The following is a 25,000-nucleotide window of genomic DNA, read 5'->3' as shown; positions in this document are numbered from 1 at the left end:
GGTGATTTACTGGTGTCCTTTGATGTGTCCTCATTGTTCAGGAATGTACCTTTGGATGAAACCATTAAGATTCTCACAGACAGAGCTTTTGGAAACAACTGGTTTAATTCCAAGTACAACTTGAAAATTTCTAAGCAGGACCTTATCAATCTTTTGGGTGTGGCCACCAAGGGCCAGCTCTTCCAATTCAATATCTCCTTGTACGAACAGATAGATGGTGTAGTGATGGGATCCCCCCTCAGGCCCTTGGTAGCCAACGTATTTATGCCATCTATTGAAGAGAAATTAGACATTGAGGGTAAATGCCACCTTATTATTGTTGATAAGTTGATGACACACTCACCGTGATGCCTGTGTTATCTAAAATTTAATTAGGAACTTCCTCTTCACCCTCAACCATGCCCACCCCACCATTAAATTTACTATGGAGGTCGAAAAGGATGGAATGCTCACCTTCATCGTTATTCAACTCCTAAACCAAGTGCCCTGTATCGAAACCAAAGTATTCGTGAAGCCAACGAATAGTGGTCTGCTCCTCCATTACCACAGTCATGTTTACAATAGGTACAAGCGTGGCCTACTGACAACTATGCTCGATCGCTGATATCACCTATCTTCGTCATGGTCGTACTTCAATGAGGAGCGTGATTGACTGAAGTTTTTGTTCTTTAAACTGAAGTATCCCCAGCACCTTGTGGACTCCACTGTTAAAACCTTCCTAAATTCAAGGGTCGATGACCAGTCTTCTTTGCAGTCTAACAGTAGGACAGAAAACACTACTCGGGTCATTATACCCTTTAAAGACCAGGAGTCTGCTAATATTATTGTGAAGATGCAGTTAAAATTAAGATCTCAGTGTGAAGCTCCAGACTACTGTCCAGCCGGTTTTTATGAGTTGCAAGATTGCCCAGGAGTTCGCGACAAGTGAACCAAAGTCTCAGCTCATTGACCAACAATGGGTTGTATATCAATTCAAGTGTGACCAGTGCAATGCTGGTTATGTCGAATACACACGTACGCATCTGTTCGTATGCGTTGATGGACATAGAATCAACGCAAGATCTCGTCAGTGCGTAAACATTATGATAATAGACACCCAGGCACGGTTCCGGATGACCTTCGCAATTGCTTTAAGGTGTTGAAAACATGCCAGAACAAGCTTGATTGTCTCGTTAACGAGATGTTACTCATTAAACAATTACGACTACATGTTTAAATGTGCAATCAGTTCCGGATGACCTTAGCAATTGCTTTATTTGTTTAAAGTGGTACTACGACCAAAAAAAAAAAATTGTTTTTCCTTTGGATTTCAAAACTATGTTAACTAAACGCTAACTCACCCAAGTTTTAAGTTCTGATTTTAAAAAGACACCTGTTTATTTTAGCTGGAATTTTCTTATTTATTGATCCGCCATTACTAACTTTAAAATCTTGAGAGAGCTGGGTCGAGGAGAAAATGACGTCAAACACTCACTAGTTTAAGAATGCAATGCGTGTGTACGCGGCCTAATTAATATGCAGCACGGGAGTTTCGGGCTTTCAGGCTTTTCAACCCGTGTTTTGCATATAAAATAAATTGTGTTTACACGCCTAAATTTTAAGCTAGTGAGTAAATGACGTCATTTTCTCTAGATCCAACCCTCTGAGGTCCAATCGGCCAGTTTTGAACGTGAGTAATGGCGGACCATGAAATCCAAACTTTACACTCAAAATAAACAGCCTTTGGATAAAACTCAAAGCTCAAAATTTTGCCCGTTAGGTGTTAAGCGAAAACGCTTTCAAAATCTGAAGAAAAAAAGTAAATAATTTTTTGATCATAGTACCACTTTAAGGTGTTGAAAAAATGCCAGAACAAGTTTTATTGTCTCTTTAATGAGATGTTACTCATTAAACAATTATGACATTGTTTAGATGTACAATCAGACTCAATTTGCGCTAAGGCCTTTGTCTAACTTATGCAAATTAATGACTCCGAATTCTTAGTTACTCTTGAAATCACATATTTAAGTTAGTTTCCGTTGACAATGGTGCCAAGATATCCCCGAAACGTTGGACTCTTTTATCGTTAGTTTTTGCCATTATATGTTGATCTAAATCACTGTTTATTATAGTTATGTATGACAAAAAAAATACAATATCTTTTTTGTAAACTGCATGTACAGTACATGTACAATACATGTCAAGGAAGGAATACACAAAATAATTATAATTAAATGTATTAGTTAAATTACCTGCAAACTACTTTTCCATGAGAGTTTTTCAGCGTCAGATTAAAATGATAACTTGTTTCAACTGTTATATTGAACTTTGCTTCACTTCTTACACCTTCCTTCAAAATCTGAGGAGGACACTGTGTACATACAGCAACAAAGACGTTTTTGTACATGTACATTGATCATCTGCTCTTACAGACATAATACAAGCAGATTTCCATTCATGAACGTACTGTACCTTATGACAGTTGGTTGAAATTCCCAAGAGGCTAAAATTTAGTTCTGGTAGCTGGTGTAAAACATCTACATCAACTGAGAGGATGGCTGTATCCATTGGTAATTTGTCCAAAGTTACAGGTGGTGCTTCCGTCGAATGTGCATGCTGCCCTGCACTGCCAAGACCTGACCAAACAAAACAGGGAAGCAGGTTTTGGAAATCAGCCACTTATTATTGGTAAACATTACAATCTTCCAAAGCAAGATGGCACCAGAACCCAGAAGGGAAGCAGGGTTTCAAGTGACTATTACAAATTACTTTAATTAAACATGGTCTGTCATATAGTGATCAATGTACATGCATGCAAGTGCTGTGTCTCAGGCTCCCGAATTCCCTAAAAGATGGTGCGCTGCTTTGAAAGTAAAAAAAAAAATTATCTTTAGAGCCATCAACAGTTGATGACTTTTCATCTCTACATAAGAAAAGATCCCAAAATATATTTGTTGCAGTAAGCAGCACCCAATTGTAAGGTGAGCCCAACAAAGGCTCATTCTGTGAAACTCGCACTCCAGGATGGAGGACCCGCACTCCTCTGTGTAGGACTCACTTCTGCTGTTTCTACAAGGATCACTGGTCATGGTCCATCTTGTCTCAAAATGCCAAATTTTTAATCTCAGAAATAATCTAGCAATTGATCTAATGAGCTGATGAATGCAAAAATCTAATCTAATCTAATGAGCTGATGGATGCAAAATAAAAACAAAATTATTTCTTGAACAAAAACATTCCAGTTAAATGGTCTCCTGACCTTGAGGTTAACACTCCAGACTCCAGATCGGAGGTAAAAATGCAGACTAAGGTAATAATGTTAAGTCTGCAGTTGAAAAGCCCAAACTCCTTAAGAAGTGCTAAGAGCTAACCTTGAATATTGAGGGGTTTTATGCCTAATTAGATAGGCCTAAGGTTAGCTCTTCCGAAGGGTTTGGGCTTAATTTCAACAGTAGCATTATAACCTTAGTTTGCATTTGTCTGCATTTAATCCCTGGTTTGCAGTCTGAATTTTGCACTGACTTCTTGTAGTTCCCTTGATGTAGGCCACCAAAAAATTGAAAAGGTAAATTTTTCTTCAAGACTTATGCACCAAGGATATCAGTGATGCCACCTATTGGTTTAGATGAGCCAACCTCGTAATTTCTCAGTGGTTGCCAAAACAAGGGATTCTGTTTTTACAATAAAAAAAAAAAAACATTTGTAAACAGGTGTCAGACCTTTAAGGCGCAGGCAAACGGCTTGAACATTGCTTCAACATCCGTTCAATTTTGTTGAATGATGTTGAACGATGTTGACTGCTGGGGTGGGCAAATAGTTTCAACACATCATCAAAGTTTTGATTCCACAAAGCTCACAAAAGGCCTTGTATTCAGTCCCAGGCTGCAGCCACGGTTGTTATTGTAATGGATACGGAGTTGTTACTAGAGCGGTTTTCAATTGAGTGTCGAAAGTAATTAGATAATTACTTTGGTTTATGATTACTTCACTCAGTGACTGGTTCAAAATTCTCGCGCCATTTTTTCATCCAATCAGAAGTGAAACCAAAACCAATCGTGGCTCACGCGTGCACATTTTCCCGCGCTTTGTGTCGGCTACGTGTAATTACTTCGAGTTTTGATTGGTTTGCCAGATTGTCTCAGTCCTTTTTGATTGGTCAAAGTAATTACTTTGGTTTTGGTTTTACGACACTCAATTGAAACTCGCTCTATAGATGCATACATGGATACAAATTAGTCTACACGCTCATTCAACATTAATGAAAATGTTGAATGGATGTTTAAGCAAAGTTTAAACACTTTTAAACTCATTCAACATCGATTCAAATTCGATTCAACATGTTTCAACTGAGGGTTGAAAGTGGGGGGCAAACAGTTTCAAAATCACCGTTCAACAAAATTGAACATTTGGATGTTGAAGAAAATGTTCAAGCCGTTTGCCTGAGTCTTAATATTCTGAACGAGTTAAGCAAGAAGTTGACCTTTCTCCTGAAACGGCAACAATCCCAAATGTTCTTAAAATGTGCACTTCCGGTTTTCATTAACATCCTGGGGTCGTGGCAAGTCAAATGATTTTTTAACAAGCTCACTGTATTAATTTTTATGTCGCTGGGAAAACGATCGTAGGAAACAAAGGACGCGGTACGAAAGATTCTCCAGGCTCCGTGTGCTTTGGCTTTCATTTATCCCAAATGTCAACGTAAGAATAGAAAGATCTTACACATCAGAATCTCGCTGTACCTCTTAAATCTTTCAGCTTTTGAGCTTTGAATGACACTACGTAATATATGATAAATAAAGAAGCACTGCATGGTCTTGCTTAGTTCAGATTTGGTCTTCGGGCTAATCTTTCGTTGTTAATCACTATAAAGCCGTTTCAAATACGGGAACGGTAGACAACTGCGTTAACCTCTCCAAACGCGTTTCTGATATCTCACATCGTGAGCGCTGTACATGTACTTAGTACGCATCGCAAGCTCTCGAGAACGATCCCTTCATAAAAGCGTCTCCATTGCCTGATGTGAGGTAAGTACTCACCTGATTTCTGCGTTGAGAGAGCTGCTAACACAATAAATATTATGAGTGAAAACGCCGTGAAGACCATATTATCGTCCGCGTCAAGAGTAATTTCCATGAAATCGCAGCTGAAAAAGACTGGTACCTGTACAGCAAGTATGACTTTCACGACTGGATTGGACTGAGAAATTAGAGGAGAATTAACTGAAGAAACAATTATTTGGTAACAGACAGACTCTCACACCTGTTGATTTACCGGAAATGAGCCCCGACAATCTTAAGGCGCGTTCGATTGACCCTATTCCGGAATAAGATTACGCGGAATGATAATTTAAAACACTATGTGTGGCGTTTTGCAGCAAAAGGGATGATAAAGCCATGTTTAAAATAGCATTTTAGCAGATGTTTAAGAATATTAATATGAATCAAAAAACGAAGGATTTCTAACTTCTATTCTATGAATTCCTATTCCGGAATACGGTCAATCGAACGCGCCCTTAGGGAAGCCCCTCTCAGGACGCAACTGCCCAGCCAGGCCGCCGGGCATTAGGAAGGACTAACTCCACTAATTCTACAACTCCTACAAATTAACACATTTTGAGGATGAATATTCCTTCAGGAGAATGCGAGGGATTATCATGCCTGCGTAGCTCGTTATTTGCCTCCCGCCAGCTACGAAGGCTACATGCAAGTTAGTGTTCCTTCAAATTATTGCATTTTCTTTGCAAACTAACGGGTCTGGCCAACCCGTTCTCACAAAAGAAAAGCGCCCTTAGTTTCTTGAAAGAGAAAAAAAACACGGGAGGCTTTCAGACTATCATTGTCGCTGGCGCAGAAATCAGTTTTCACTCAATGCTATCAGATCTAATAAAAACCTACTTCATCATGACGCTCTGTCAGGGTAACATGGCGTAAAATAATAGCGACAGCACTTAAAGTGGGGCACGACAAACGACATCCTTTTCTAAAATTTTCATTAATTTCCGACAGCAACATGAAACACCGACACGAGACCTTTTAAAATTCAGACAAGCGACACGTCGCCCTTGTTGGTCATTCATTCCTGACCCCACCCCTACTAAGTCTCACAGGGCTTCCCCGACCAAAGAGGCCCGAAGTGGGCGGGCACAATTCCCAACCCTTTAACCGTACCCAGCCCTCTTCTCAAAGAAAAACGTCTCCACTTACAACGGGTTCTATAATTTGATATGACCAAACTGTTTGACAGGTATCTGTTGTGCATTATAATATACCAAGCGGACACCAAGAACAAAATAGAGACTATTTTCGTTGAAAAAAGTTACTCGCGGTTCAATTCTAAGGCAGCTGCCTTGCCTTCGTTTTCATTATGCGGTCTTTGCTAATGGACAGTGCATTATGTTTTGCAAGAGAATAAATATTTGCACGACTCGTTTCCTTGATAGATCTTGATACAAAAGACGCCTGTCAAAAGGTCAAGCTAAGATATCAGTTGAATGTTTTCTAGCGTCTATTTCCTTTCTCTCGCCTTAGCTGTATGTGTGAGATCCCATCATAAGCTCTTCTTGTAGCCATAGCACTAGCACTAAACATGTCTTTCCGATATCTCTTTGTGGGATTTTTTCTGTCAGGGAAATTTGGTAAGTTAATTAATTCAAATGTAAGGAATATTCATTGGACGAAATTGAGCGCTTTTTCGGTCCATTCTCATGCTTTCTGCAACGATCCTCTGCATGTATGCTATATAAAAGGTAAAACCTCATCAGATTGATTGAATGCATCAAGAGTTACTCGGGAACGAGGATTTTTTGACGATTCTATCAAATAGAAAACCTTCACGATTCTCTGAAGACGATAAACATCTTATTCTGCCAAAGTAAAAAGCAATGTGAGCGGTTATATATCACAACTGAATGATCACAGAGCTTGTCAACTGATTTTTTCTGGAGCTCTGAAAAAAGATTTGTGCTAAATTCAGTCAGATTGAGCTGAATCGAAATGGTGCCTTTTTTTTTTTTTGACAAGCAGAGGTTTTCGATCCCGAAGCGGAAATGTTTATCAAGAAATTCATTCGTCACGAATCCATCGATTTGTTACATGCGCCTGTTTGTTTCCACATTCTGCGTTTTCGTTGATCGAATGTTTCAAATTTCTTCTCATGTTCAAGATACTTTTAATTTTTTTCAGAATAATATGTAAAATCGATTGCACTTGGTTCAATCATTGGCATGTCCATCAAAAGCGTCCACAAATATTGACTTTTTTCAGGGGCACCCAACGAATCTGTTCCTCACATTATCTGTTCCCCAGAGGAATCTTGCTGGTTGGCAAAAATACAGGTGTTTCGATGAGCTGGCTGGGAAATTTTGTTATTGATAGAGGTTTTGCCTGGGAATTACTGACTTTTTCCAGCATTTCAACCCGAGCTGGCTGTAGAAACTCTGAAGACTGAGGACGACTGAAAAAAAAAAAAAAACCCCTCTCCTCTCCCAGAGAGTAGTCGCAAACATACGACGGCTGGTCAGAGTGATTGCGCTTGCGGAAAAAAACCTGTTTTGTCCCGGTTTTGTCGCTTTTGTTCGGTCGTTTCGGATTGAGGGATTTGAAAGCGCGCGGAATTCCTGGCTGGGAAATAAATTTGATCAGCTGGCTGGGTAGGCTCGATTTCCAGCCGTTTTGTGAGCCCACGTTCCTCGCCCACTCCAGTTGGGAGGAGGACAACCGCACTCACAAAACGGCTGGAAATCGGAGCCTACTGGCTGGGAAACCAACCAATTTTATCTAGCTGGCTGGGAAATTTCTTGTGTGTCTTGCTGGGAAAAAGGAACAGATAATGTTTTCCCAGCAACAATGAAAAACACCTGAAAATGCCTTAATAACATTTATTTTCATTAACTGGGGTATAATAATACATTTTACAACAAATTGGTCGTTGGGTGCCCCTGTTTTTTAGGGGGAGAGAGTGTGGTGGTTTTTGACGATTTCAAAGAAAACGTCACGTGAAAAGTAAAGTTCCTCCGGTCCTCAAGGGAGTAAAACTGAAATAATTTCTAAGTACACTACTTAAAATTATTTCAGTTTTACTCCCTTTTAGTACAAAAAAATTAGAGTTAATTAAAACTCTCATCGACAGGGCATATTGAATTAACAACACTACCCAGGGTTTTCAAAACTATTTCAATACTGTAACTACTATATTGAAACGTAATATGTTTCCCAGTTGGTTAACCGACAAGTCCGTTCAAGGTTATCTTAGAAATGTTGCTACAAAAGAAGCCCCTAAACATGATGTATCCAACTGCCATTTTCGCAAACTACCTTACATCGGTTTCTACTCATCTTATTCTAGAAAGAAAATTTCATCTATTATCAGCAAGTATTGCAAGGATTTAAATGTTAAAGTAATTTTCTCTCCATTCAAACTGTGCAACATTTTTACTTCAGAGGATTTCATTCCGGATTCTCTCAAATCACGTGTTGTATACAAATTTACTTGAATGTGCGGGCTGTGGTGCTCGCTACGTTGGTGAAACCAACAGGCATTTCTGCACACGTGAAAATGAGCATCTTTTCCGGGATAAAAATTCTCATATTTTCAAATATCTTAGTTGTTCTAAAAATTGTCTCTTTATAGACGCTTAAAAAATTCAGGGGGCCTCAACGGGATTCGAACTACTGACCTCTGCGATGCCCGGCGGCACAATGCTCTACCTACTGAGCTTTGAAGCCACTCATCAGTTGGGAGCAGATCAATGTTGGGCTCATTTGTTCTGGTGAAGGACTTTATGAATGAAATGAACTTCTATTTGAAAAGCGGAGCCACCAAATAGGTGGTATAAGTGTCACTCTACAAAACAGGCAATTGCTTAAATCAGTAGCCCATAACTAGGAGCGGACAACAGCTCTATATTCCCTCTAATGAGAATCCTGTGGAGCCCGATGACCAATCACAAGAAACTAACTTGTCGTCATAGCGTCACCCAACCGGAATTTTCTTTGTCTTTTGCAGAAAAGGTAGTCTAAAAATAGATAGATCGTACATGGGCTCCTGGTATATAAAAATACTGTAACATAGGCCTAGCTCCTCGTCATGGTCATGGACTCTAGCTTAAACTTTTCAGATAAGTGCGAGGATCACTTCTCTCTTCCGTCTGAAGATTTTTCTGCTTGTAAAACGTACTTACTTTACAAAATGAGGGGTGGTCCACAGGGGTGGTCCATGGACCGGGTTCATGAAGGGGTCCATGGAGCGGGTCCACAGGGGTGGTCCATGGACCTGGGCTCCATGTTTTGTATACGTCCGGCTTTGTCCGCTCCAGATCATTTCCCACCTTAACGTGATTGTCGTTTACTTTGAACATCAAACACTATCATCAAACGCGAGTAATCGTGTCATAATTTGTTCACTTCTTCTCCTGACTTCCACCCTTTCCCACGATGCTCACCACCTCGCTAGTTTGATCACGCAAGAGTTTTGCATTTTACTACCTCAGGAGTCCATGACAAGGAGCTTCCAACCATTGGCTTCTCGCACCAAACATCAAGTTAGCTAATCAATTTGACAAATAAAGCTTGTTTTGTCTTGTCATGGGCAATAAATAAATATGAGACTTTTAACTACCACAGGTTGTGTTTACAATGGCTCTCCCAAAGACTGTACGCCAACTGAGGAAACGTTTACTGGCAAGTTAAAAATGGACACAGCGTTTGTGAACATAACTTCTACTCTCAATCATCCAATTACAGTGGAAGGAATTCCTTCAAACTGTTACAAGGTTCACTTCTTGAATTTAAAGCTTGTTCTATTTGTTGATTAAATTGATGATCCCTGAACTTTAAAGATACAGAAAGTTTTTGACCCAGTACAAAAAACAAACAAACAAAAGAAAACAAGTAAACAGAGTAAAAAATTAGGACAATCGGCATTCCTTGCTGATTGTCCATGCAGCCTTAATAGCAAGAAATCATGCTTCTTTGGACTAAATGCCAGTTGTGATGATGATGATTCTTTTTAAGATAGACAATACGTAGTCTTTAAAAAGTAGTGTCGACGTCGTCTGCAGATATTTATTGCGGGTATATTGTAGTCTTATTTGATCGGTGTTTGAGTATGCGGTGCTCGTCCGTCAAATCTCCGTATAAAATTAGAATCGAGAGCATTATCTCAGTGTTATCTATGAGACCCTCAGCCACACGGGTCAATCCACGCATGTAATTAAATTAACAAGAGGCGTCATTATTCGTGCAGTAAGCCTAAGTAACCAAGTTTCGTTGTGGTAGTCGTACCACATTCCCGTGCACGTGAAAATGCATTTGATACTACTTTTGTGCCTGTAGTCGGGGATCAACTTTTTTGTCACACATAGCTAGCAGTGTATAAGTGTTTGTTCATATCTGTTCTGGCATCCCCTTGTAATTAAGTTCTTATACAACTAGATGGGTTGTTAATTAAACAAATTTAAGTCCGAAATCTGCCTCTACAATGTCAAAAAGATCTCTATTTCTCGGCACGCCGCGTTCGAGCGGCACGTGATACGGAACACGTTGCCTATTACACGCGCGCCAATATGCAAGGTAATCCCTCGTCCATGGGCTTCATCTTTCTTGATTCCAAATATAAACTTATGACAACTGGTGATCTCAAAGGCCTCCGAAAGTTAAGGTTGAAATTGCTTTTTTTTCCGAAAAGAGAATTAGATTGATTTATTTACATCATTATTTTTTCAGTGCCCTTTGCAAGTTTTGAAAACTGGAGTTGTCAATAACACAAAGATCTTTGTACAAACCCATTACAGATTTATGATCGTGATAAAGAGTGGATCACGAAGACTTTGCAGGTTTCTGCGTACTCTCTTTTCCTTACCGTCCAGTACAAAGAAGCGCATTTCAATCAAACACTGTTCACTAGTTCCATAATCTTTTTCTTTAGTTTGGAATATCTTTTTGGTGAGAGAGGTTGGTATGAGTATACCGTGAAACCGAATGTCACATGTCATCTGAAAGAGGTGAAGTCTCCTGAAAATTCCTACATGGGTAAGTTAACTTTCTGTTTTGCACTGAAGCAATATTTGAGTGATGATAATGAAGACGTCTCAAATTAACACATTTTTATGATAAGCATATCAAACTTAATTAAGGTTTGAATTTTGGTTAGATAGTAGCACGGCGTAACACTCCTTTTATGGTCAACTTATTTTGTTTTCACTTTATAGGCTCTTTTGTTACTAAAATAGAAATTTTCAGAACTGATACATTATTAATACCCGGCCCACTTTGAACGGCAAAAATCTCTTGCTCCTGCGGTCCCGCAGTGACCAAACAAAATTATGCAATTAGGTTAGGTGAACGACTGCTATCGCAGTGCCGCAGCGCAGTAGTCGTAGAATAGTGAAGTTTGAGTGAGTCAAGGGCAAGACGATCTCGTGATAAGTGTAGTTAACCGAACCGCAAACGAAAGCTAAAATCTTACGAGAGTGCTTCGGCCTAATCGCTGAAACGAGCGCTTAGATTTAATCAGTAAATGAGTGCTTTCTTCTTCACACGATCTCTTGAGATGAGTGTAGTTGACCGAACCGAAAACTGAAATCTAAAATTTAGGCCTAATCACTGAAACGAGCGCTTAGGGTTAATCAGTAAACGAGTGCTTTCTTCCTCACACAGCATTGCAGCACGACTGATTATCATTTCAACGACTGACGACTACAGGGCTGTAGGACTCTGGTCGCAGCATTACAACACGACTGCGGCACTGTGGGAGCAGTGTTTTTTTTGTGGGCCGGGTGTCGGGCCGGGTATTCTGCAATCTAGCCGCTAATTGGCGAGTGCGAAATTTAAAATCTTCGTTTGATGTCGGATGTGACAAAATCCACACAACTAGGGCTGTGGTTGGGATTTGCCGTAGTTAAACCCGGGGACGGAAGGGGGGATTTGTTTCACCACACAGAATTCACAGGAGGACGGAAGGGAGATTTATTAATTTTACATAAAAAAAACGTAGAATGCCATTCCAAAAACACCAAAACAGTAAAAGTAAGAGAGCAAAAAGAAGATGTCAAATTAAGCAAAACATTAAAGGGTTTGCTCGGACGGAACGTCCGAATTTGGGGCTGACATTGAACGTTCTCAGTTACTTTTTGGTCGATCTGAGCCTGCAAACTTCCTTAAAGTTGTCAGCTTGGCATAGTAAAGGAACCCAGACCGTTCATCACTTCAGGAGACATAAATCTAAGAGAAATTATTTATTATGAAGGGCGTTCGTTAGGAGAACTTTAGAGGTAAAAATAACTCGACAAACCGAGATGCTTCGCACACGATTCATTTATGTAAAAACGTCTATGAAAAGTATTAATAAGTGAGGCTTGTGAAATGTGACTGAAAATGGAAAGTTAGTACAGTCGTAATGATGTCACAAAACCTAAATTTGTGAAAATCTGGAATTCTTGAAATACACGAGTTCACGCTCTTGAGTGTATCATGGGTAATCAGGGAAAGATGGAGAGAAATTCAAAGGTCCTGACTACGGCAAAACACCAGCCACTCAGGCCTACACCTTGTTATTTCAGTCTAATTAATAACTTCCGAACTCTTTTTTGCAGCCATTTGGATCGCATTCACTGCACTATCTGGCGCGGGCGTGTTATGGGTGGTACTAACCTTCATTGTGAGGTAACGAACTTCCTCATTTGTTCTGCGCACATAATGCTCAGTTACAGTTTACTCGGCTACGGGGAAATATATCATAAAAAACTTCAAGATAATGCAACCGATATAATTAAATCAAGGGCAAATTTGTTGGTTACAGATTCAGTTACTTAGTTAATCAAGGAGTGTGTGGCTTTCCATTTTTTAAGACTTAAGGTTCTAAGGTTGCAGCAAGAACAGGCTTGAGGGGGCGTGTTGAGCAACTTTGTTATCTACAGTATATGTTTTGACGCACTCCTTGGTGTCACTATCATCTCTTCAACGCATTATCCGCAAAACGTATCATTTTAAGTCACTCGAGTGCAGTGTGATGAGAATCGCAATCTTGATTTGAAAGGGAGTTCCATTCTGACAAGCTCATGCATGATCTTGTGATTATATCCTGCATCATCCATGAATTTCTTCTTATGGGAGGGTAGGTAAAGTGAGGAAGGAGGGGAGAACGGAGAAGTAATTACACGCATCAAGAGAATGATACGATTTGCTGAATTGTCATCTGATATTACCCCGTTGTCTTTAGGAGGTGTGCAGCAAAATGTAAGAAAAGTACTTCCGAGCAGGTACGTTTCAAGCGTGAAACATACGTAAGCACAGACGTTCAGTTTCTAATTTGGGTCGGACGGCAACCAAAAGTGCTAAGAAGCGACCACCTTGAGTTACCTTTTTAATAACCTTCCCGGTATGATATCTTATCGAAAACATGTTCCTCTGAGATTTGATCAATACTGACATTTAAGAAAGTTCCTGTTTTCTGTTTTCTTGCCTACTTTAGTGTCTTCTCTCGTTTAGTTTATCTGACCATAGTAATTCTCCATACTGTTTCAGGACGAAGCAGACGAGAACGACAATGAAGAATTGGTAGGCCAAAGAAACCATCTAAGCACAAACCCAAACCGTTTCCAGTGTTTATAACCTCAATTTTACGTCTTTCGTGCTAGTAGTGACACAAGTCAATCAATCATTTATTATAGTCACTGCGTGAGATAGGAGGATAGGGTTGCCCGGAGTATCCGACCCGGAGGCTCATGTATGAGATGCATGACAATTAAAAATGCATATAACTGTGATTGAAATTTTAAGAAACTCTGTAGAAGCAAGTAGAGATGTAAGTACAGAATTGGCAAGTCAATGGTGAAGTGCTTAGGATGTTGAATTTGTGCGCAGCTTCGATGGGTCCAATTCCCTCTCTGCCCTCTGACTCTACAACGCTTTGTAAATGGTCAACCGGTTGCCTGTTTTTGGGTTCTTAAGGATTTGTTGTATTAGGGTTAGGAAATTTAAAAAATTACACACGTTACCACATGATGAAGGTTAGTACTATCTATGGAGAGTTTTCAATCACGTAACCAGAAGCCATGTTGGATAACTGAAACAAATTAAAGAAAGTATTTGCATAAAAATAGAGTTCAATTTTTCCAGAGGATTAGTTTGGTACACTATCATGGCCGCCTTGACGTCATGAGAAAACGCTCTATAACGAGGTTACTCCAAAGATTGCAGCGACCTCTTTCCAAATAGCTACAAAACAATGAGTACAGAAAGTCAACGTTAATACACACGAGTTTTTTTATTTATTTTATTTTTTTTATTTTTTTAAACAGCTTTATTGGCATTCTACTCAGTTACAATAGTAATAAACGAAAAGTTACACGTACATAATTATGAGGGGAAAAAATAAATAAATTTAACACGGTAGGGATGACCAAAAGGGAGTAACGAACGGGACGTGAGTACCCATGCAAGGAAACTCCCTAAGTTTCCCGTGCATGTGGAGAAATGCTTAAGTGCACCGGAATCATCAGTACTATAAATGTTCTAAGCTTCAATAGATATACAGTTTAAATTTAAACTTGTAATAATATTTTTGTTTTGCTTTGATTTTTAGAAAATGTCAACGTCAGTTACAGAATCGCAAACTCAAGCAGAAAACATCGAGGTAAAACTTTAACACTTTTTTACCGACAAGCGGACCAGATGTAGTTGATTACAGCAAACCTGTAGTTTATTAATAACAGAAGAATGATGTTTCCAGACTGTAACGATAGGAAAACTTATACGTAGGTGTAGTAGGGGTGTCTGTTGGAATACAACAAGTGCCCATTTTATGTGGTCTTTTATCGTGGAGCTAAAAACAAATCAATTACAAAAGACAGCCGCTAGAATACTTGCTAAAAAAATTAAGAAAGCAAACTATGGGAACGTCAATATACCCCTCCTGGCCCTCGCGACTCTAGATTTTGGACAGCCATCAGTTTGTCTCGCCTTTCTCGCTTAGCACTTGGCAAGAGATAGCCTGATTCTCAGACGGTCCAGGTCGCTCTTGTCACGCACTCTTCTGCCTTTCACGACGGGAAAGAGACGGTCCAGGTCGCTCTTGTCACGCACTCTTCTTCCTTTCACGATGGGAAAGAGAGAAGAGTGCGTGACGCGAGCGATCTGGAAGAGAGTGTGCGAAGGCGGAGCATTTCTTTGCACTTACGTGGACTTCATGTCAGCCTGTAATGAATCTTTATGGTATATTTAATTCATTTCCTGGTGAATGATATCTTTACAATTTTCCATACGAATTACCACTTCACTCGACCGTTTCAGGCCTTAAGCGCGGTTGAAATCTAAAACTCAATACTCAACTTGACACTCGAAGCGATCCGACGATCGATCAAAACTCAGACCATAAGTCCTTCTTTTACACGTGACTTTCTTCCCGCCACACGTAATGTATGCTTATTTATGTCAAATCTATTTTTAACACACTCCCCTCCTTGATCGAAAAGGGCCAATCAACAATTAACGACTGAAGTTCGTAGCGACAGAAACAGAAAAAAAAAGAGAGGGTTCATCATTGTTTATTTTGCAATCCTTAATGTTCAGCTACGTGTTCTTGTTCAGCGTTTCCCACAAAGGTAATTGGAAAATCAGTGTTCCCTTTCTGACGTTCATGTACTCCTAATCCAGTTTCTACAGGAAACAACTTCTTTAAGGGTCTTGTCACGTCGATTACTCGATCTCCACTTCGAGTTCTCACCACTGCTGCTCGGTGAAACCCACCTCGTCCTGTAATGAGGGCTTTGACCACTTCCATATTCCAAAATAGTCTCGGCGTCCTGTCCTTGTGAATGCAAACAACGTCTCCTACATTGACAGTTGGTTGCCTGTTTTTCAGTTGGCAATTATGATGGACACGTAACTCTGTCAAGTACTCCTTCTGCCAACGTCCCCAAAACTGCGACAGAACAGTTGTCAGATACTTCGCACGTCTTGACAATTCACTTCTGGTCTGAGGCGCTTCCGAGGGAGTTTTCTCTTCTTTACTCATGCAACAGGCGACGACCAATAACCAATTGTGACGGCGTCAACGGACTTCGTAATTCACCATCCACGTACGTGAGAGGTCGTGAATTCAGTATTCCCTCCATTTCCACAACAACAGAGAGCAATTCTTCATAGCTGACTCTCGCGGTTCCTAAGGTTTTCTTGAGACAGCGTTTAGTTGATCTAACGAGACGTTCAAAAAATCCTCCCCACCAAGGAGCTAACGCGACAATAAAAATCCATTCTATGCGGTGGTCTGCTAGCAACTTGTTGATTATACTCTTCACCGTTTGTCTGCCCTTCACAATCCAATACCGTGACCTAACTTGAACCAAGGTCTCTGCCCTCCATTGTGCATCACTTGATCATGGCACTTGAGAATCACCAACTTAGTGAAATATTGACTTCTCGGCAACAGTATCGGAAATCGTGTATCGCACGGTAGGGAAGACATCCAATTCTTCCTCGACATCGTAGTATCCCTTTTTCGTCTCGATAACGTCCTAATGATGACTTCATCTGTGGATACTTGTCGCTTTTTGGGATCTCTTGCTGAACGTGCCTAATCCACAACATCTCTGCTTGGCTGTTTAATTTCGTGAAATCTTCTTCCGTTCCTTCTCGGGACCTCGTCCTCTTCAATTTCTCAATAAACAACACAACCAACACAGTCACTCTTAGAAGCTTGGTTAAAGAACTAAAGATCTCAAGATTGATTAAGTTATCTAGACTCGCTTCTTCTTCCTTCCCTTCAACGCACGTGGTGACTAAGCTGGAAACAGCTGGTTTAAAAGATTTCAGTTCGCTTTAATCTTCTCTGGCTTGTACAACTGTCGGTTGAACTGGCCACTGCTCACTACTCTTAGACAGGAAGTCGGGTCCATGTAACCACAGGCTGCTTTCTTTCAACTCAGTAGACTTGATTCCTCTGGACGCTATATCAGCTGGATTGTCTGCTGTGGGACAGTACCTCCACTGCTCAGGGCGTGAATTCCTTCGAATTTCGGCCACTCGGTTCTCGACAAACTGCTTGTACTCCTTATCAGTGTTTGTGATCCACCACAGCGAAATCATGGAATCTGTCCAGTTAAAAATATCGTCAATTTTTACGCCGTCTAATGCTTGACTCACGCTGTTCAACAATCTGGTCGCAGTTAAGTTGGACAGCAACTCCAGACGAGGGATAGTTTGTTTAGCTAATGGTGCAACTCTTGTCTTCGAAGAAACTATCTGACATTCCACCCTCGCCTCATACTCTACTCTCATGTAGACCACAGCTCCATAAGCCTATTCCTATGCGTCAGCAAAACAGTGAAGTTGGACTGAATTGACCTTGTCTCCATTCAATCCCTTACCATAACATCTCTTAAAGCTCACTCTTCCAGTCTGTCTCAAATCCGATAGAGTCGCCAGCCACTGGTGATTGAGTTCAGCATCGACCAACTCGTCCCAGTCTTTTCCAGCCTTGCAAAGTTTCTGAAACATCATCTTGAATGGAAGAATGACCGGAGCTATCAACCCCAAGGGGTCAAAAAACCTTGTAGCTGTACTGAGAATCAATCTTCTTGTTGCTGGTTGGGCATCTACATCTCCCAATGTCTTGTTCAGATCATAAATCAGTTCATCTTGGGTTGGGTTCCAAAGCATTCCCAAAAGCCTTTGCTCCTTCACAGCAAAAAAAGCCGAGTAAATTGAACTCAAAATAGTGAGTAAATCGTTGCATCCATAGTAACTCATTATATTGAGTAACCTGTAGCAGAAATGTTGAGTAATTTATTCTCTCGGGATGGAGTAAGTTTACTCAGGGTGAGTTAACTCACTCAGTTGTATGAGTAAGAGTACTCATACATTGAGTAACATTAACTCAAATTTAGAGGTAAAAGTACTCAAGAGAGATGCATCCATACTGACTCTTTATTTTGAGTAAAATGATTATCTACTCATAGATTGAGTAAGTCGTACTCTACATTTTGAGTAAAACAGAAATTTACTCACACAACGGGTTTTAATAGTACTCAAGGTATTGAGTACAAGGTATTGAGTAAAATATATGTATAAAAGTACCCTACATATCGAGTAAAATAAAATGACATTTTCAATTCAACATTTTCAGCTGAATAAAAGTTCATCCGATTAAATATCACCATACTTACATCATAATCATAAAAGTCAGCTTTATACGTTCGAAAAACTTTTAGTGATTGTACTCTTTAGTTACATGTGATCCATGACAAATACTTTTGCTTATTACTCCCTAAATAATTTAATATTTCGTCTACTTTGGTATATTAAGCACCAACTATTACGCCTCCTTTTATGGATTAAAATAATCACTCTTAATGTTTAGTATTTATAAAATACTCTCAAAACCTGAATAGTAAGGAATTCTCATTTTTTTTTCTTCAGTTTGCAAAGCCAACCTAAAACCTCACTTTATATGAATACGAATGAAGTAAAATAATATTGAATATTGCATGTAATCAAAAGATTTCCTGGTTTTCCAACAAGATATAGGAGGTCTATGTTTATGTTTATGTTTTAACTAATTTTTGTTGTTTTTAATTCTTTCTAATGTTTACAGCCCAAAACACTGGATGACCACTTATCTATTTCGTTTTAGGTACAGTTTACCAGAGCTGTCATTAACATATTAGCACACATGTAAACCTATATCACTGTTACAGTAAAATACACTAAATCTGGCCATTATTATACGACAGGTGACCTTAAAGAGTTGTAAAATACAAATATGTTATGGCAATGTATCTACAGCAATTGACAGCTAAAACTCCTGCAGTATTCAAGGAGTATTCCAGTGCCAGACAAAACTAAGTTTTCTAAGAGTGCTCAGCACAAGCTGAGATGCACTTATCACAAGATCACAATGTGCACTCAATAATATTATCTTGACTCTAACAAAAGACTGGGTTATACTGTACTCATGGGTGCGCCACAAAAAGTACAGCCTAATAATATTATCTTGACTATAACAAACAACTGGGTTATGCTGTGCTCATGGGTGCGCCACCTAAAGTACAGCCTAATAATATTATCTTGACTCTAACAAAACACTGGGTTATACCGTACTCATGGGTGCGCCACCTAAAGTACAGCCTAATAATATTATCTTGGCTCTAACAAAACACTGGGTTATACTGCACTCATGGGTGTGCCACCTAAAGTACAGCCTAATAAATTTATATTATCTTGGCTCTAACAAAACACTGGGTTATACTGTACTCATGGGTGCGCCACCTACAGTACAGCCTAATAATATTATCTTGGCTCTAACAAAACACTGGATTATACTGCACTCATGGGTGTGCCACCTAAAGTACAGCCTAATAATATTATCTTGGCTCTAACAAAACACTGGGTTATACTGTACTCATGGGTGTGCCACCTAATTTAAGAGTACAGCCTAATAATATTGTCTTGGCTCTAACAAAAGACTGGGTTATACTGCACTCATGGGTGTGCCACCAAAAGTACAGCCTAATAAATTTATATTATCTTGGCTCTAAGAAAACACTGGGTTATACTGTACTCATGGGTGTGCCACCTAAAGTACAGCCTAATAATATTATCTTGACTCTAACAAAAGACTAGGTTATACTGTACTCATGGGTGCGCCACCTAAAGTACAGCCTAATAATATTATCTTGACTCTAACAAAAGACTATGTTATACTGTACTCATGGGTGCGCCACAAAAAGTACAGCCTAATAATATTATCTTGACTATAACAAAAGACTGGGTTATGCTGTGCTCATGGGTGCGCCACCTAAAGTACAGCCTAATAATATTATCTTGACTCTAACAAAACACTGGGTTATACCGTACTCATGGGTGCGCCACCTAAAGTACAGCCTAATAATATTATCTTGGCTCTAACAAAACACTGGATTATACTGCACTCATGGGTGTGCCACCTAAAGTACAGCCTAATAATATTATCTTGGCTCTAAGAAAACACTGGGTTATACTGTACTCATGGGTGTGCCACCTAATTTAAAAGTACAGCCTAATAATATTATCTTGGCTCTAACAAAAGACTGGGTTATACTGCACTCATGGGTGTGCCACCAAAAGTACAGCCTAATAAATTTATATTATCTTGGCTCTAACAAAACACTGGGTTATACTGTACTCATGGGTGCGCCACCTAAAGTACAGCCTAATAATATTATCTTGACTCTAACAAAAGACTAGGTTATACTGTACTCATGGGTGCGCCACCTAAAGTACAGCCTAATAATATTATCTTGACTCTAACAAAAGACTATGTTATACTGTACTCATGGGTGCGCCACCTAAAGTACAGCCTAATAATATTATCTTGACTCTAACAAAAGACTATGTTATACTGTACTCATGGGTGCGCCACAAAAAGTACAGCCTAATAATATTATCTTGACTATAACAAAAGACTGGGTTATGCTGTGCTCATGGGTGCGCCACCTAAAGTACAGCCTAATAATATTATCTTGACTCTAACAAAACACTGGGTTATACCGTACTCATGGGTGCGCCACCTAAAGTACAGCCTAATAATATTATCTTGGCTCTAACAAAACACTGGATTATACTGCACTCATGGGTGTGCCACCTAAAGTACAGCCTAATAATATTATCTTGGCTCTAACAAAACACTGGGTTATACTGTACTCATGGGTGTGCCACCTAATTTTAAAGTACAGCCTAATAATATTATCTTGGCTCTAACAAAAGACTGGGTTATACTGCACTCATGGGTGTGCCACCAAAAGTACAGCCTAATAAATTTATATTATCTTGGCTCTAACAAAACACTGGGTTATACTGTACTCATGGGTGCGCCACCTAAAGTACAGCCTAATAATATTATCTTGACTCTAACAAAAGACTAGGTTATACTGTACTCATGGGTGCACCACCTAAAGTACAGCCTAATAATATTATCTTGACTCTAACAAAAGACTATGTTATACTGTACTCATGGGTGCGCCACCTAAAGTACAGCCTAATAATATTATCTTGGCTCTAACAAAAGACTGGGTTATACTGCACTCATGGGTGTGCCACCTAAAGTACAGCCTAATAAATTTATATTATCTTGGCTCTAACAAAACACTGGGTTATACTGTACTCATGGGTGCGCCACCTAAAGTACAGCCTAATAATATTATCTTGACTCTAACAAAAGACTGGGTTATGCTGTACTCATGGGTGCGCCACCTAAAGTACAGCCTAATAATATTATCTTGACTCTAACAAAACACTGGGTTATACTGTACTCATGGGTGTGCCACCTAAAGTACAGCCTAATAAATTTATATTATCTTGGCTCTAACAAAACACTGGGTTATACTGTACTCATGGGTGCGCCACCTAAAGTACAGCCTAATAATATTACCTTGACTCTAACAAAAGACTAGGTTATACTGTACTCATGGGTGTGCCACCTAAAGTACAGCCTAATAATATTATCTTGACTCTAACCAAACACTGGGTTATACTGTACTCATGGGTGTGCCACCTAAAGTACAGCCTAATAATATTATCTTGACTCTAACAAAAGACTGGGTTATACTGTACTCATGGGTGCACCACCTAACATACAGCCTAATAATATTATCTTGACTCTAACAAAAGACTGGGTTATACCGTACTCATGGGTGCGCCACCTAAAGTACAGCCTAATAATATTATCTTGACTCTAACAAAAGACTGGGTTATACTGCACTCATGGGTGCGCCACCTAAAGTACAGCCTAATAATATTATCTTGGCTCTAACAAAAGACTGGGTTATGCTGTACTCATGGGTGCGCCACCTAAAGTACAGCCTAATAATATTATCTTGACTCTAACAAAACACTGGGTTATACTGTACTCATGGGTGCGCCACCTAAAGTACAGCCTAATAATATTATCTTGGCTCTAACAAAAGACTGGGTTATACTGCACTCATGGGTGTGCCACCTAATTATTGCCTTGGTTCTAGCAAAAGAATCGGTTGTACTATCCTTATGGGAGAACCACCTAAAGTACAGTCTAGTAGTATTATCTTGGCTTTTTAGAATTTCTCAAACAAACCAACATTATTGTACTTACAAACATAATATATTCCTAAAGTGTACTGCGACCAATTATCTTTGTGCTACACTCAGCTAATCAAGGATAAAATCTGAAAATAAATTTCCAATATATGTACATTTGGAGACAACATTAATTAAGTTAATTCTAATTAACATCGACATTGACCTGGCAACAAGTAACTCTGTTTAAAATAGAGTCTTGGATGTATCCAGATCCTGAAAAGGCTTCTGAACTTGGATAGTGGTAGAGAAAGTTCTGCAATTTCCTCAAGGTGCTTGAGTATTCGAAACTCAGTTAGACCTGAAATAACAATAGTGAAAATGAAAATAATAATGATAATAATAATAATAATAATAATAGTGATAGTAATAATAATAAACATCACATTTAGTTTTGAGGGGAAAGAGTTTAAGTCAATGTCTGTTGTAATTTAATAAATTATTGTCATACTTAACGTCACAATTAATTATCATAATAATAATAATAATAATAATAATTGAGGGGAAAGAATTTAAGTCAATTTCTGGTGTATGATGTAAAGAAACAAACCAAGCAAAACAAATACAATGAAACATGTAAACATAAATATTATGCTTGAATTTTTAAAGAAATCATAGCCAAATTACTAAAGTAAAATAAACTTGATCAATTCTTAGTGTTTTATATATTCTTACCCCTGTTCGTTCAAGCCCTGTGATGTTAATCACTGACTGCCACGTTTTAGAGGAGACCCTTTCCTTCGCCTGAAAGTGGACAAGCTTCCAGTCAGGTATATTCAAGCTCTCCACGTGTCTTGGAAAGTGTACCATCGCCAACAAGTTCCTCCACGGCCCTCTTTAATTAACCCTTTTTTTACCCACTTTTTACAGAAACGTCCTCGACGATTTCATTGACCATTGCCTTGGCTTCGATTCTGGGTTGTCAAATACACACATTAAAATCACCATAGCCAAATTTCCACTCTGTTTGTTGCATACGTCATCAAGATTCTTCATTATGCGATTACTTCGCTGCTCCATGAGCAAAACCTTTTCAGGCGTGTCTGAATCGTCCATTTCAAATGATGAAAGCGACAATTTGCTCGCCGGGGTTGAGAGCATTTGAATCCAAACGTCGAGAAGCAAGTGGTCGTTCAGAGGTTGCTTGATAATCAAGTCCAATGAGTTCGAAAAGTCTCGCAACTGCGAGAAAAACTCATCCGCATCTTCGATTGTTGAGTATATTCTGGCGAAGAAAAACGGATATCAGTCAAAAGGACGAATAAACAATTTCCATTCGATTCGATTCGACGAACGACCATCTTGCAATCGAAGATCCTCTGGAAAACTTCAGGCGACAAGTGGCGATCGTTTACATTGCGTCGGCGTCGAGGTTGAGCAGTAGCAATGCGGACTCTAGTCATCACTTACGCGAGTAAATGGCGAGAGACCGAGAGACCTTCTTTGGCGCACTCTTACTAAATTTTTGGGTGTGCCACAAGTTGAAATACGAAACTGAAGAGAACTTGTGATTTGAATGACTACAGTAACGAACCGTAACATTATCCATACCACTGAAAGCAGCGTTGAAAACTTATCCGTGACACATTTAATGAAATTATCACACCTACAACGGGAAAGCACAGTGTCTTCTCATGAGTCTGCGTAACGCAAGACTAATCTGGGTTCAAAGGTTCACCGTGTGGGTAAACAAAAGCATTGACGTCACCACTCTCCCGCCACGGCCAGAAAAATGAACAATGGCGTTCCGATGTTGGTACTGTGCTAGTAGCTACGCTGATAGTACCTTTAAGAAGCTCCTTAGTAATGTAAAGTTTATTCACAGTCACGAGCCAAACTTCACGATAACATGTGGCGATTGTAGCCAATCAATTCAGAAATTCAACTCGTTTAAATCTCATATTCAGCGAAAGCACAACTGGAACAATCTTATCATAGACCGCAAAATTAAGACGCCGACACAGAAGAAGACAAGGGCACTCTCGCGGTAAATTTAAGCGATGATGAGGGCCATTCACAGGGGGTTGATAATTTTTTTTTCTTCTCCGAGTCCACTAATACATGTATATTAAAAAATGTGCAAGAAATTCATACTTCAAGATCGCAATCACGCGTGCGATTAGTAATTCGCCGTACACACAATGTAGTGAATAAATTTAGAATGTACATTGTAAAACCTCTTATCATGAATTATGCCAACCATCGTCGGAATCAGTCGCACGGTTCTTGCGTACACTGTAAATATTAATAAATACATACGTAACAATGGGGTTAAGTGTCCTGAGAGGCCTAGCTTAAACTCTTCCTTGAGGAGAGGGACATTGTAGTGTATGGTGGCATTGTTTTCATAGCAGAATCGGTAATTTTTAGGTGACTAGAATTATGTTCTGCTAATTTATTTACTCATCAGTTCATTTATAACTTATTTATATAAGAAATTAATTCAATATTTATCAAATAATCTATAGTTGAAGCGGGTAACTAAACTAGAAAGCGAAAATGTATAAGAATCATGATTTTAACCTGCACCCATAAATGTAAAACGTTAGATCTCAAACTTCCTTTGTTATATCTTGACGACTACAGAACAGCCGAGTTTCGCTCTGTGTGTATTTCTACTCCCTCGTTTGACTTAAAGTCAAATTACTCAAAATAAAGAGTTAATTTACTCGGTGTGTTTAGTAAAAAAAATTACACAAAGTTTTGCGAAATGAGAGAAAAACACTTACTCAGTCAGTGAGTAAGAATTTACTCACATATTTGAGTAAATTTGAGTTATACCTAGTTTACTCAAAATATTGAGTTACTTCAACTCACTATGTTGAGTAAAAAATCTAACTCATGTTGTGAGTAATCTAACTCAAGATATTGAGTAAAATGCTTACTTTACTCATAAAGTGAGTCTATTTTACTCATTATCAAAAATGCTTTTTTTG

General features: G+C 39.2%; 2 protein-coding genes and 1 long non-coding RNA gene across 5 annotated transcripts in view; 1 reads left to right on the top strand and 2 right to left on the bottom strand.

Annotated features, from left to right (window-relative positions):
• Positions 1–5,989, bottom strand: part of LOC137993323 (heparan-alpha-glucosaminide N-acetyltransferase-like) — a 37,668-nt gene extending 31,679 nt beyond the window's left edge. Inside the window, exons 1-4 of the mRNA XM_068839092.1 lie at positions 5,874–5,989; positions 5,016–5,175; positions 2,452–2,615; positions 2,232–2,350 (exon numbers count right to left, since the gene is read on the bottom strand). Of these exons, the coding sequence (XP_068695193.1) occupies positions 2,232–2,350; positions 2,452–2,615; positions 5,016–5,112 (380 nt within the window). The 5' untranslated portion in view covers positions 5,113–5,175; positions 5,874–5,989. The remainder of the gene's footprint in view (positions 1–2,231; positions 2,351–2,451; positions 2,616–5,015; positions 5,176–5,873) is intronic.
• A 468-nt stretch (positions 5,990–6,457) lies between these two features.
• The window catches only part of LOC137993325 (heparan-alpha-glucosaminide N-acetyltransferase-like), a 34,099-nt gene continuing 15,556 nt past the window's right edge, over positions 6,458–25,000 (top strand). For 2 of the 3 annotated variants that reach the window (XM_068839095.1, XM_068839094.1), the window contains exons 1-8: positions 6,458–6,613; positions 9,600–9,748; positions 10,701–10,810; positions 10,903–11,006; positions 12,569–12,638; positions 13,195–13,234; positions 13,500–13,532; positions 14,560–14,610. In XM_068839095.1, coding sequence (XP_068695196.1) covers positions 6,565–6,613; positions 9,600–9,748; positions 10,701–10,810; positions 10,903–11,006; positions 12,569–12,638; positions 13,195–13,234; positions 13,500–13,532; positions 14,560–14,610 — 606 coding nt within the window. In that variant the 5' untranslated portion in view covers positions 6,458–6,564. The remainder of the gene's footprint in view (positions 6,614–9,599; positions 9,749–10,700; positions 10,811–10,902; positions 11,007–12,568; positions 12,639–13,194; positions 13,235–13,499; positions 13,533–14,559; positions 14,611–25,000) is intronic. The other variant, XM_068839096.1, reaches the window with a different exon arrangement.
• On the bottom strand, positions 18,534–24,992 carry LOC137993344 (uncharacterized). The gene is made up of 2 exons (XR_011121851.1): positions 22,740–24,992; positions 18,534–22,365 (listed from the first exon to the last, which is right to left on the bottom strand). It is a non-coding gene; the product is annotated as an uncharacterized lncRNA (long non-coding RNA).

This window comes from Montipora foliosa, chromosome 2 (assembly GCF_036669935.1).
Source record: "Montipora foliosa isolate CH-2021 chromosome 2, ASM3666993v2, whole genome shotgun sequence".
Taxonomy (NCBI): domain Eukaryota; kingdom Metazoa; phylum Cnidaria; class Anthozoa; order Scleractinia; family Acroporidae; genus Montipora; species Montipora foliosa.
This window is presented reverse-complemented; position numbering and strand designations above follow the sequence as displayed.